Raw genomic sequence first — 14,071 nt, 5'->3', positions numbered from 1 at the left:
CGTTTACTGGTAAAATAGTACCCGCGGTATCTATCCCCTGGTTTAATTTCCCACTGAACTGGTATTGGATTAATTTCCCACTGAACTGGTATTGGATCGCCAGCGCAGTGCGGTCACAGCGGCCTTGCTCCGCTGGCCTTGCGCTTTTCAGAGCGAGGATCCAGCCGAAAAGGTTGAAACAAGACGCCAGAGTTAATTGGACGTGAATCTCCTTCGCTATGGGAGGCAGCACCTGAGTTCGCTGTACATCCGCATCCTCCATGCAGATTTCTGATGTCCGTGGTGGTCAGAAGTGCCTTAAAATCTCGGTGCTGGAGGAGGAGGCCAGCGGCGCTGGAGCCAGAGCGGTACGTGGGCTTGCGTCTGGATGAGAGACAAACCGGGGACCGGCCAGGCTTCCCCGTCCCCAGCGGCACAGCTGGCTCTTCTGTTGCCATCAGCAAGGCTCTTCTGTTTCCTTTTTTAATGAAGGAGGCAGTTATCACCTTTGCAAAGAGCTGCAAGGTCCGTGGATAATAACCGTAGGTAACGTTACAGCGTTATTACATTGCTTCAAAATACCCTGCCGAAGAGTCTTCTGTTGCCCATGTAAAGCCAAACGCAGCAGCCGAGTTGTAAGCTGGGAAGGAATCTGCTATTTAAAAATCCACTGCTTACCAGATACGTTTACTTGTGTTCATGCTAAAAGGTTTACTTGTGGCTGAGGTGCTTCCTCCGGGTGCTGGAGAGTCTGCCGGGGGATCCAGCGGATCCCCTCGCTGCAGCCTGGGAGCAGGGCTGGGTCGTGTTGCTGCTGCCCTCCTGAGCGCCTCTTTTTTTTAGTTAAATAGCTTCTATAATGTATGAAAATACCTTTGGTCAGCAGAACACAGAGTATCTCTTCATTGAATTCCCTGTCCAGTCCTCGTGGTAGAAAAGCAGTTACTCAGTTTTGGTTTTGTTTCACATCTTTGTCGATTTTTGTGTGTGCTAAGCTAAGCAAGTGGTAGTTACTTTGTTACGTTTTCTGCAAGATCACAAACTTTAGATGTTAATGCAAACATAGTTTAGGGAAATGTTATACCAGATTTGTCTAGACCCTGAAAGGTCAGTTAGTAGTTTACCAAAGGAAAAAAAAAAAGATTTTTGATTAGGACATTCAAAAGTAATTTTTAATATTTCAGTAATTCAGTGTGGATGTAATGTCCTTGCTCTTTCCTAAAATAGCAGTACACCTAAAAATTGACCTTAATATTAAAATAACTTATTTCTTATAAACATATGTAATATTAGTACTAACTAAACGGCTGTTCTTGCATTGTCTCTTGGACATAAGACAGATATTTAGTCACTGAATTTTTCTTTACCAACTATGGATGCATCTTTCACTCAGAGCGCTCCCAAAATTAGTGTTAGTGTGCCTTAGAAGAAATGCTTTGCATTAGCTGACACCAGGCAGGTGTGTGCTAGCGCTGCAGAGAGCCGCAGCCCCCGACAGCAGGACTTGCTCATGAGCTGGAGATGGCCGGTGTGCTCTGCTATATTTAGAACATAAACAGGCAAAGCAAATACTTTCTGAGGGGACCCCGTGAAATGGCAGTACCCTTCAGCTCTGCCCGGCAGACTTTGGCCTCCGTCCCAGGTGTCCTCCGCAGATGTTGTGCAGGGACGGAGCGCACGGAGCTCACAGTGGGCCACAAGCAAGTACGACTCATCTGGTCTGCTCGTAGGAGGTAAAAATAGATTTCAGAAGTGGAACTTTCAGCCTGGGTAAAATATTTTTCTTTTTTTTTTTTTTTTTTTTGTCCCTGTGAAATGAAAGCAAAAACTGTGTATGTAGGTCTAGAGCAAAAATAGAGGGGCATCTACTCCCGCGATCTCTCCTCCATGTTGTGTTGCCACCTGCAGGCACCGTGCCGGCGTTTGCCGGGGCTGCTTGTGGAGCTGTGGCACTGCAACATTGATCTCGGGACACGCGTCGGTTGTCGGGAAACGTGTGCACCTGCGTGTGCACCTTACGGGTTCTTTCTCAGTTCCGAATTGGCAACAAACAGCAGTTGTTCCATGTTAATTGGAAGTGTGGGGGAGAAAAAGGAAGACACGTACATTTCTGTGACCTCGAGGAGGTAGAGCAAGGAGGAGGTCAGGGCCATGTCAATCAGAGCAAGATTTTATCATCCCTCTGTTGAATACCCTGCTTCATAATTAGTCGTAATGAAATCTGCAAGGCTTTCCTTAGGGTAGTGCATTAATCAAGATAAATGCGTGTAGGATAATCTAGCCCTTAGATATTAGGAGGATAATTTTAAAACAAGAATGATTATGTAGTATATTCAAATTGTGTGCTTGAGTGACTGAGCTCCAGCTCTGGCTCTGCGTTGTTTAAATGCCGTAGGATTTTTTTCCTAAATTTGGATGCCTAAAAGCCTGTTAAACTGTCTACAGCAAAAATAAGCTCTTGAGTTCCTAAATCAGGAAACCGGTTTGCAACAGAAATTAGACTTTTAGCATCATTTAAAAACATTTTTCTTCATTTTTTGCTTGGAAAAATACACCCAAGTAGGATTCATTTTTGAAATTACATTAACTTCATCAGATGTTCCGATAGATGAGTCATCTGACGTTTCCTGAAAGCTGAGATAAAGATGTCTTAACAATGGGGAGATGGATGTCAAATGCAAATCTTGTGGGAGGCTGCAGATGCGCTGAGGACACCCCGGCAGCCTGCCTGCAGCTCGTCTGTGCGCGCCACATCCTTTGCCTGCCACAGGGTCTTTCCTAGCCATGTATTTTTGAAAGTGTAAAAACAACGAGGAAGAGAGTGGGGAAAGGGTGATGTGGACTCAGGCTGGCTTTTCTGTGGTGCTGCCTGGTTGCGGTCAGCACTGCTGACCGTGGGCGTTCTACGGGGCGCAAACTGTTGTGATCCACAACACGCCGGTTCTAACTGATCGGAACTTCACACGATTTCAGTGGACTCTGTCAACGGTGCAGGCTTTGGGCTGAAGCACACTTTATCCCTTTGGAGCTAATGTTCACTATGGGCACTGCAACTTTCAGATAAATTTTTGCTCTCTTAAGTTATGCTCCTGCTAAGGCAGCTACTTCATGCTCGAGTTGGATGTCCCAATGAAATGTAGAAGTTTTTCCTACTCTTCCTTCAACAGCTGAAAAGTCCTGAAGTTTCACGTTTTTCTGCTTTTTTGGAATTCTGAGGAAAAGCTAGAGACTAGAAGTTCAAGTCTGTTCACTGATGGTGTCTGAGTTTGAAGCTCTGGTGCCTTGTGTCTAAGATCCACCAATACATAGTACGTCAGTATTTTCTCTTCTGTTGTAGAAGTACTTAGTTTTTAAAAATGAAACTCCTGAACTCTGTAAAAGGGACATGCCACTTTTTACCAAGAAGCCTTACAAATATATACATGCATTATTATTATTATAGATTAACTCAGTGAGCACCTTATTTCTGCCACCTCAGAGTTGTAAGTGTTAACTGTTCGAATCTCTCTACTTCGTCACTGCTTCAAGGAATAATGATTTTTTGACTTGGTATTCCCCTTCATGTTGTATTTACCTAAGGGTGTAGAATAAGGACCTTATTTATTTATTTTAATACAAAGAAAAGAAAATGATGGTAAGCGTATTTCACTAGTAACATGAGAATGGCAGATCATTGGCTCTGTAGTCTTTTAATTGAGGCAAAAGAAAAAATCCAGCAACATTACACTGTTAGTGTTACAGACCACTTTAGCAGGTGACTCCCTAGTAATGTTAACTTTGGGGTGTACAGCATGACTCGAGTGCAAGGCAGTAACAGCATTCAGGGTGCAGAGGTTCGGTTCGGCTCAGGGGCTGGGAGGCAGATGGACGCACGTCTGATTCCAAGGAAACTCGTAAAGCAGTAACCCTTGGAAAAAAATGAAAAGACAAACAGTGTTCAAATTCCTAAGATCTGATTTGCCATTTTTCTCCTCTTCAGCCTGTGCATCTGCCAGTAGGCTGAGCTCCAGAAGAGGAAGCAAAGGGAAAGTGGCAAATACATTGGGAAAATAGTGCAATTGCTAGGCTGAGTGGCAAATAGTCCATTAAAAAAACAAACAATCGAAACCATGCATGTTCCTCTGTGGGAATATAAATGGCGTTTTGAAATCTTACCAGTTATTCATGACAAAAGAGTTATGGCTCACTATGGTGTTCAGAGTTCATATTACAGTTTCAGCTCTACATCTGCAGGAAGAAATTAAAAAAAAATTAAAACATTGCATTGCAGCATTTGCACTGTCATTTTTTTAGAGGCTGTACATAATAGAAACCAGCGTGGGTTTCTGTTACGTACACAACTCTGCTGTGTACAGTCAAAATCTGTAGAATTCTGAACTAATTTGCAGGGGAAATTGAGAGACGCATAAAGTAAGAAAACCTCATGTCAAGAATATTCAGTCATTTGTCCCAAGTCTCCAGGTGAGTGGTCAGAGCAGCCTGCGAGGCCTCTCTCCTTCCTGAGATGACCCCAAGTCTTTGCTGCTCTGTTTTTCTGAATACAGATGCCTTGTTGCCAAGGATCACTCTAAAATTTGTTGGAAGCAAGAAATGACATCCAAGACCGAATGATCACATCTGGTTTTTGACTTTGGAGAAGCATTAACGTTTCTTCATTGGGACTGCATAGCCTTGTAGCCCAACAGGATGCCTTTTAGGAAATACTGCCCTGGGTGCTTCTTAGAAGTCTGTGCGTCACGTCAGGAATAGCTCCCGCGTGGGGCCGTGTCTAATGTCTGAGAATGGCCAGTCTTGTAGAGAGGAAGTTTCAAAGCCAAGGCAAGTCTGCTGCCCTCCTACCAATTCGGTCAGACTGTGAAAACCCTGTTAAGAGGAAAACCAGCATTGTTTTGGGGATGATTAGTAACGGACACCTCTTTAATCCTCTCTCTCTCTATTTTCTGTGCTTCCTTCTGTGCCGCGTTGTTTTTCCCCATGGGTTGGTGACGGATGCGTGGGGCCGGGCTCGGTGCAGAGCTGAGCGCCTGCTCTCCCGATTCGCAGCAGCGGTTCTCGCCCTGGGAACCAGCTCCTGGCACCGTCCCTGCACCGTCCTGCTCCTGGTCGGGGCCCAGACTTGGGGAGGGCAGCAGCGCCCCGTGCTCAAGCACAGGCTTGGAGTAGAGAAGGCTTTGGGGAAGAGCAATTAAAAAGTATTCCTGTGTATCCTCCATCTTTCCCCTGCTCTGTGTTGCTTTCAAAGGGAACAAAAGGCAGAGAAAGCAGTCTGGTGCCGGCTGGAGCACCTTCAAGGGGGGAGCGCTGCCTGCGGTGTCACGTCGGCGCTCCCGTTCCAAGGACCAGGATCCCAGACAACGTGCAATTTCAGTGACACTAATTGCTTGATTTTGTCCACTGATTGCCTCGCTGTGTGTTTCCTCCCACCGGGATTGTGTTACAACGCTTGGGGGAAATAAGAGGGTGATCTTTCTAGTCTTTAAAGGATATGAAGCCACCTCGCTGAGCCTCTGCCCTGCTGGCTGTGCTAATTGGCGTGCTTGCTGGCAGCCTTAATGGCGAGGGACTGGACTTGTACAGGTGAATCTGCCCGCAAGCAGCACAGCGGCAGCTGGTCCCCGCTGGCCCGACTGTGCCAGACCCGCGCGATGGCTGGGGGATCCAGGCTTTTCGCTTCTTCATCCAGGGCTGCCCAGCAGCACTGAAATTAGTTCCTGTAGAAAATAACAAGAGATGCTTTTATTCTGATCCAGAGTTCTGTCTTTTTCCTTAATTTGCACAGTGCCACTTGAAGGGCTACTGCTGTTGAAATAAGATTTAAGTAAACACTGAATTGTAATATATTGAAACATGGGATTATGCAAATAAGAAAACCTTTTTGGGGTTCATGTTTCAATTTATTGAAATACTTATGACATACCCTCTTTGCTAGGGAATATCTCATTATTTAACTGATCAAAATACTAGTTGCGGTAATTGAAGCAACTCCAAGATTTTGATCAAATAGAGGAAAATACTAACATCTGATAAAGTGGATTTTTTAAAGAGGAATAATAAACCCAGCTACTTCATCCGCAGGGCGTAGCAGTGCTGGAGTGCTTCGCACCAGCAATGGCAAGCTGTGGGACGCAGCAGCTTCGTGAGCTCCTGCTGCGTTGGCAGCAGCGACGTAGGAGACCTCGCAGGACCGCTGCTTCACGTACCCAGGCAATGCCGGCTGAGCTCCGGGAGCTCCGGCGCGTCCCCGTTGGGAGCTGCCCCGCGCCACCCCTGCAGGGGTGAGGGGCTGGCAGGGTCACGCAGAGCGGTCTGTCATCCGACTGCGGGCGGGCAGCAGGGCTTCCCGAGGGGCAGCACGACAGCAGAACCGGTGGGTGCCGCCAGAGGCATTGCCCCCCCGGGTGTCTGTGAGCCCAGCCCGGAGCTGAGATCTGCTCCAGTACAGAGGAACGGAGCTGCGTTTCACGGGCGCTGCCCCGAGAGGTGGTGTCCCTGCTTCAGAGTGAGTAGAGGCATTCCTGGATGTAGCAGATATATTGATGTGGTAAACAGGATCTGTTTCCTCAGATTGCATTTTTTTTATATCCCAGTCCCTGCGTAAACTTCCTGGTTGATAAAAGTGCTGAACTCAGCAGCCTTTTGCACCCCAATGCACTTTGACTGCCAGCTCTCAACCCTGGAGATCCTGAAAAGTTCTCTCGCTTTTCAGAGACGGGATGCTGGGAACACTAGTGCTGCTCCGATGGGAAAATGCTGATACTGTAGAAGTTTGCTCAAAGGCTGCTGAAGAGCGGTGGTGCTTTAGCAGGAGGGTTTGAAGGGGCCGGCTGGGGTAGCGGGTTTGGATCGAGCTTGCATCTCGAGAGCACTTCAAGTCCCATGAAGTTCCTGGAAAGGCTCTCTTCAGCTCCAGATTCCTTTGGACCATTCCTAACTTGGCGAAATAGTACAGACAGTTAGTAAAAAAGGAAGAGTACTATTGGAAGAAAGGAGCAGTTTTTTGAGGAAACAAAGCCATTTACTTTTTGTCGGCATGATTTCACTGAAGTTGAATGGGATTGTTTCCAGGCTTAAATATAAACATAAATAATGGTAAGATTGAGATTTAAATTTGAAAAAGAGGAACGGCAAAGTGTGGAAATTGCCCTTTATGTACATGCACACTGTCTGTCCTGCCGTGCTGGCTGCACGGGAAGGCACATGTCCTTATGTGCCCAGGGGGCCAGGAAGTGGCTGATGTAGAGAGGGGACTGTGGGACGTATTTTGGATCACAACTTGGAGAGGAGGCCGTGGGGACGTATTTTGGATCACAACGTGGAGAGTAGGCTGTGGAGACGCGGGAGGTGGATGCCTCTGAGGCCACCTCCATTGGGGGAGATGCCTGCGGGACCGGTAGGACCAAACGCTCTGTTGAACCCGAGATGGAAGATGGCAGTTTATGGCTGGGGCAGATCATGGGCAGGAGGTGGCTCAGGTACAAGGGGGTCTGCAGCGTACCTGGGGAGCAGGATCATTTGTTTGTGGACACTCTGAAAAAAACACAATCCAGGAGCAGCCACGCCAACCCAGGGTAGCTGCCGGTGTAGTAGGTAACCACCACTTTGCAGAAGTAAAGGTCATTGCTTTCTGCTCTTCTTTCCTCTTTCCTGGTGATGTGTTGAGTTGCTGTCCAAGGGAAGTACCCACCTGCTGAACTTCAGGGACATCAGAAGCCCTATGGCATTTTAGTCCCTAGCAATATTAATGCTTCTTCAGTTTCCAGCTTTTCCAGTGTTGTTTTCCCTTTCCCTGTCCTTCCTCTAGATGTACGTCCTTCTAAAAACATCCTCGGTCTTGAAAGCCCAAATACAAGCTGATCATAAACATTACTAGGTTAAGGTTGCAAGAAGGCCCAAGAGTGAATTTTAACAAATTTAACTAGTGCGTGCTTTATACGCGCTGGAGAGAAATCTAAGGAATATCCACAAGTAAAAGTGTGCAAGCGAGCAAACAGAGTTCCATGATGAATTTATAACAGTGGTTACACTCTGCCAGCACAGACTGATAATCCATTGCAGAAGTCCATTTCTTTACCGTGACGGGATTCAGCCTAAAATCCTATGTGATACCAGTGCTAGTCTTCTATACTGGGCGAAGGAGAGGTTGCACGTTTATTTTGAGAGAAGTCTCTCCAGCCTTGACTGGCCCATGGAGAGGTTTTTCACTTCACAGGAGCCTGGCAGATTTTTCGCTCTGTGTAGTAGCTAGCATAGCAGTGTCAAGAACACTGCGTGTTTTTCCTTCGTTCGTTAATGTAGTGTGCACGTTTAACTGAAGTCTTTTGCAAACAACAGACAGAAGAAAATAGCCTTCTGTGAAATGCTTTCTGGGACCTTGAGACTCACTATAAACTGACATTGGTGAAGCAAATACTTGAACAAAAACAACTGTACGCTTGGTCCTGCTCTTCGAGCAGAATTGAGCTGTCAGTGTGCAGCAGCTCCGAGTGCAGAGCGCGTTGTACAGCTGGAGACAGGGCGAGCTGAAGCGGGGCAGGCTGCGCCGCTCTTCTGTCACTTCCCATTTTCTATGGTGGAATCGGGGTTTAGAGCCAGCTTTTGATGGGTAAATTGTGTCTGTAATTCAGCTTTCTAGTGGTAGAGCATGTTCAAAAGATCATTTGCATTAACATATCCTTGCTTGTCCGGTAGCCTGGTAAAATCTTCCCTGCAATGAGCTGAGTTAAGAGACAGCTCGGATTTTATGCAGTGATTGCAGCCGAACAGAAATACAGGCAAGTTAGGAAAAACCCTGATTGGGCAAACTGAATGATTAAAGATTTCACACTCAAACTAGACGCTCCTCGAAGGAAACAGAAGAGTCAGTTCTTTGCATTTATTATGTTGTTATTTATTCCTCTTGTTCATTGAACGCTGAGGCTGCGCCCAATGTTTTATGGAGCAGAGTAACATGTTTCCCTTGCAGAAGGCATGCAGGTAATGGATGGACGGATACCCATGGATGTATACGGCAGCTTTATTTCAAAGTGAAGTACCTTAAAATGCAAAGCTCTTTTTGATAGTGGAGTGTGAGGAATTGTTTCATAGAAAAAGAAGTAATTTGTGATTTAAATATTTCCAGTTGATGCTGGGGGGCCTTGTGGTGGGGTTTGTCGGTCAGGGGAATTTCTCACTTGGCCAAGGGCCAAGCGTTTGTTGCGCAGAAGTGAATGTGCATGGAGCTGCGAACTGGCAAAATATACCTGCAGCAAAAGGGTAAGCACGCTGCAACCAGAGCTAAGTATTTTAGTCTTTTTCTGTGGCTGGACTGAACAGGAGGAAAAAAGGGATTTTTAGAGCAGTAGCACCATGCAGCTTCAGTTAAAACTGGCTTGAGAGCACTAGTTGAAAGGGTCTCCAGACTGTGAAGCCAACTCAGCTTTTCCCTGCATTGAAAGTAAAACTATCTGCACTTTCCTACTGGTACTAGCAAAGGTAGTATCAATATAGGATTGGATGATGGTTTAAAATATGGCTGGAAAAAGTGTTTCGAAGTATGTAAACCTTCCCCCCCCCCCCCCCCAGTAACTTCCTTGTAACAACTTATTTACAAGTTGTATTTTGTGTTCAGAAAACATTCTTAGTGTTGATTTCATTGATGTGCAAACAGAGCAGTGAACACGAGGGTGCCATTTCTGCTCTCTCCCCTGTGAAAATGCACGATATATGGAGCAGTATTTGTGCTGAGGGGAGGTAAATTTGCAAGGAAGCTTATTGAACTCTTTAGGAAGAATAAACCTAAAGGCATATAAAAGTGTGATAATGTTGGTGAGAAATCCACCTTTCTGCATGCAATTGTTAAATAAGCCTAATGGCAACAAATCAACTAAAATACGTGTTAAATATGAGGAAATGGATGCGCTAAGCAAGGACCATTTTCAAAATGCAGAAGAATGTATTACTTGAGGACCGAAAGGAAGCAGAAGGGGAAGAGCAAGACGGAAGCGCAGCCAGCGCGACCCGGCAGCCCGGGCAGTGGGGTCTGTCAGCTGGCGTGGAGTGAAAGAAACCCTCCGTATTACGGCCTCTGGGCTTGGACTTGGCCCCTGATGCAGCCGCCAGCTCGACCCGTGCTTCCAGGGGCGGCCAGGGATTGCCTTGCTCTCGGGAGCGGTTGTGGCAGGCCTCGGTCAGCCCAGGTAAACGGATTTCAAACATACTTAAATGGCATCCCCGTAAGATGCAGCACACTGCACTGGCCATTTGCTGACACAGTGAGAGGGCCCGTCTGAAGCATCATGAGTAAAACGGAAGGGAGACAAGTAGAAACACGTGTAGTCTTTTTTTTTTTTTAAATCAGTGGTTTTCCTAGTGACTTGAATGAGGGAAGAAGAGAAGAATGGGTGCTATTGCATCAGTTGGAAAATAAGACCAGCCATATAAATAGCCTGCATAATTTTTCAGAAATATCTAGATAAGTACGTGAGGGAGAAGGGCACAGTGGTTATATATAACCCAAAATTTAAATGCCTGCACAGTGTGATGCAGCTGACTTTTGTTTGTGGTAGAGCTACTTGTGTCATTAAAATAAATGAATTGGCAAAAGTAAGAATGCCATTGTGAGAAGGCAGAAATACCAGCTTTTTGGCAACTGCATTCAGTTTATTAGATCATGGATTACTGTGTTTAAAGCTTTCCTGGAACATTACTTTCCTAAAGCCTGGAAATTGACTGAAATAGGCTGAAATTGTACACAGAGTCACTCTGGTTTATATACTCTGCCTGCTTCAGAGGTCTCACAGCGCTTGTGTTCTCTTGCAATCGTTTAGCTGCCGCCTCAGTTACATTTCAGCGGAGCAGGACCTTGCAGCCCTCTGCTCAGAGGAGGGTTGCCTTCAGCCTGGTGGAGATGCTGCGAGAGATCCCTCGGGTAGCGGTCAGAGCCGGCAACTGCCTTTTCCTATAGTCGGTACCACTAAAAGGCATTAATTAAAGTAGCTGTAAATGATTAAGGCTTTTTATGTGCCTGCTTCCTTTGAATAGAGATGAGCGTTCCAAAGTGCAAGTTGTATGCAGTGTTGCTCATTTTACTTTTAAAAGCACGCTTTGAATCATGCAGATAATTAATTCAAATGCTGATTTCAAAAATGCAGAAAAAACTGGTTCAGGAATTATTTCTCATTTGGTTTTAAAACTTCCTTGAAGTGCTGGGGGTTTTTTTTGGTGGGTTTCTTTTTTAAGTATCCACTGCAGGTATAAGTTGATAAAGGCTTCTTTATGTCGAAGTAAACAGCTCTTCCTAAGCAGGTGTGCCAGTTGTACTGGTTAAGGTCCAGAATACTAGAATTTCTGGCTGCTTTTTTATGTCACATCTCCTATTTGAGCTATGGATGGCTTGATTTTATACTCAGAAAAAAAAAAAAAGAAGGGAGAAATAGAAAGAAACTTTATTGAGTATAACCTCAAAAATCTCATACCAAAATGATCTGGAAGAGACACATCATGAAGTGGTTAATCATCATTAATATTCATTTAACTATCATCACGATACTGCCCGCGTGGAGGACCTGGTCAGACGGGCGGTGGCAGGGTGTTCGTTTGCCCCGGCACACCGGTTCCTTCGGGCCGTGCCCCATCCGCGCTGGGCTCTGTGGTGCCGGCCGGCACTGAGCGAGCGGCGTGGCCCCGCTGGAGTGCCCGGAGTCCGTGTTCGCTTCACTCTCGGGGGTAGCTCGCCAGCAAGTGTTTTTTCAAGTACATAAATGTTGACAGCATGGGAGCCATGAATATTTAGATGAACAAAATGTGTTACAAGTAGTTTCTTTAAAATATGTACAACTGTGTATAGAAGGAAGAACATAATTTTAGCTGCTGTATGCAAGATTTTGAATGCATATACTGCACTTACTCCTTCCTTTTTAAAGTATTTCTTGAAATCAGAAGTTTCTTTACTCTCATTCTATTTGTTATATAAGAAATTAAACCAATTTTCTTAGATCTATTTTTATTTGCTGTAGTACATTAAAGGCACGTTTTTGCAGGAAGTTCCGTAAGGAGGGGCTTGGTTGGTTTGTTTGAATTCAAGGCTGGAAGAACAAAGACATTTGGGTGCTCAAATTTTTATGTAAATGGCCTTATCGTAGCCAGCTAAGGAACTGGGACATTGTTAATGCCATTTTGCCTCATTTTTTACAATACATTTGGCTGTAAGTGAAAGCAGATAGCGTATTCATGTGTTGGGTTTTGGAGGAGAGCTGGGGGACGAGAGGAGGAGCCGCTGCGGGGCTGAATGGATCAGCAGAGCGGGCTGCACGCTGGTCCCTCACCCCTTCTTTGCCTGTGTGTTTCCACGTCACATCTCGGAGGAAAAAACCCCGTTCAGACAGAAGGCTGCAGCTATCCAAAGGGCGTCTGGCTGTAGCGATGGCTGGGTTCGATGTTCTCGGGCTGGTCGGTGCCAGGCAACCTCTCGTAACGGTGGGACCGGTCCTCCTGCTCCCGAAGGCGCCTTCGCCTCTGGGCTTTGTCTTGGTGGGGATCGCTAACCCCGTTCCACAGACCTCTGAGCTCGGCCCCCGCCACGGCTGGGCTCCTGCAGGAACCCGGGCACCTGCCACGGCTGCCGCGACGGTTGGCCCCGGGCGCGGGAGCCCGGCTGCAGCTGCGAGCAGGAACCGCAGGAGGCATGGCCGCCTCTGGCGTGCCCGCTGCCTCACCGAAACCGCAGACAGGCACCGGCGTGGCCGGGGGAGCGTCACCACTGCTGCCTCCCCACGCGGGGCTCGGCGCTGGCGTACCCCTGCGCCGAGGTAAATCACGGCGCTGTTAGCTTCCCGGCTTTACCCCCCTCCGACAAGCACGGCACAGGGGGTCTGCGCGGGGGCCGCGGTCGGCACGGGAAAGTGGCCCCCGCGCTGCCGGGCTCCTCTTGGCCACCGCACCGTGGTTGAGGCCCTGAGCAGAGAATGGGCTGTGGCGGTGGTGGCCGGGCTCAGCCGCCCCTCCTCGCCCCGGGGCTGAGCCCGGTCCTGGGGAAGGTGCTCGGGGGTGAGATGGCGCAGGCCATCGGTGAGAGGGCACGTTCAACGTGCACGGAAATGGAGATCATCAGAGGGAAGTGAAAAAAGAAAGTAGTCAAAGGGGAAGAGGAGGTGACGACCACGGGCCTTCTTCAGCTTATAGAAATAAAATGTGTAAGGAGGTGATTAAATCTCTAAGTAGAAAAGAAGACAAAGCAGAATAAAGAAAGGAATTCAAAGGAGAGACAGAAGACAGAAAAAAGGCATGAGGTTGAAGGAGGTCAGATGCTGTTACGCCACCTGAAAGGTACCAGAGGAGAAAGGACTCTGTTTTAAAAGTGTGAGCAGACAGAAGGGGAAGAAGCAGAAAGAGTAAAACACAAAGAGACGTCGAGAACTAAGCTCCTCAGGGCGATGCGTTGGTTGGATGCAGCATACAGAAAGGCTCTTAAATTCCTTGAGAAAATGCATTTCTTCTCAGTTTCTGCCAGCTCTTTTCAAGACAGTTTTTTGTACCTAGTCGCAAGCATGGTTACTGGTGTGTTTTTAAATATATCTGAAGAGAAAACTAATACTTGTTGATGGATTTTTTTGAATATGGAGGAAAGTGCACCTAATTTTGCCTTGCTGGAAACTTTTAACATTTGGCTTACTTAAGTAAGGCACTGAAAATATGAGGGGAAGCAGAGGCTGCCTCTTAATGTTTCAGGCCATTAGCTGAAGATACTTTTAATGTCTGTAACAATGTAAAATATTTTTACACGGTGTTTGTCTCACATTTATCGTTTAGATGTTTCTGGTGATTTTAGATGCGTAAATGCCTAAGTGGTTAGACACTGAAACAGGGGCTACAGTGGAAGTTTAAAGTTACTTGTTACAAAGCTTTCAACGAAGTGTTTTACCCTGTGCTATACATACATGTGTATGTACACACCGTGTACTATTTGTATATAAGTGCTCAGTATGTACTATATATTATCTATATGTCTGTATGTATGTGAACATCACAGATTAATGACAGAAAATAACACAAAGCAAGGTTCACTGAAGGCAGGTGAGGGAGAGGAGGAGTGAACTTCTACAGCTGTCTTGCTTCG

The 14,071-nt window shown here is 46.5% G+C and overlaps 1 protein-coding gene across 17 annotated transcripts in view; it reads left to right on the top strand.

Moving 5' to 3' along the window:
- Positions 1-14,071, top strand: part of MBNL1 (muscleblind like splicing regulator 1) — a 111,429-nt gene that overhangs the window by 31,420 nt on the left and 65,938 nt on the right. For 9 of the 17 annotated variants that reach the window (XM_072868593.1, XM_072868592.1, XM_072868603.1 and 6 more), the window contains exon 3: positions 267-347. The exons of the other annotated variants lie outside the window; for them this stretch is intronic. In XM_072868593.1, coding sequence (XP_072724694.1) covers positions 267-347 — 81 coding nt within the window. The remainder of the gene's footprint in view (positions 1-266; positions 348-14,071) is intronic. 17 annotated transcript variants of the gene reach the window in all.

Source organism: Ciconia boyciana, chromosome 7 (genome assembly GCF_034638445.1).
Source record: "Ciconia boyciana chromosome 7, ASM3463844v1, whole genome shotgun sequence".
Classification (NCBI taxonomy): domain Eukaryota; kingdom Metazoa; phylum Chordata; class Aves; order Ciconiiformes; family Ciconiidae; genus Ciconia; species Ciconia boyciana.
The sequence above is the reverse complement of the archived record's forward strand: the minus strand, read 5'-3'. Positions and strand labels throughout refer to the sequence as shown.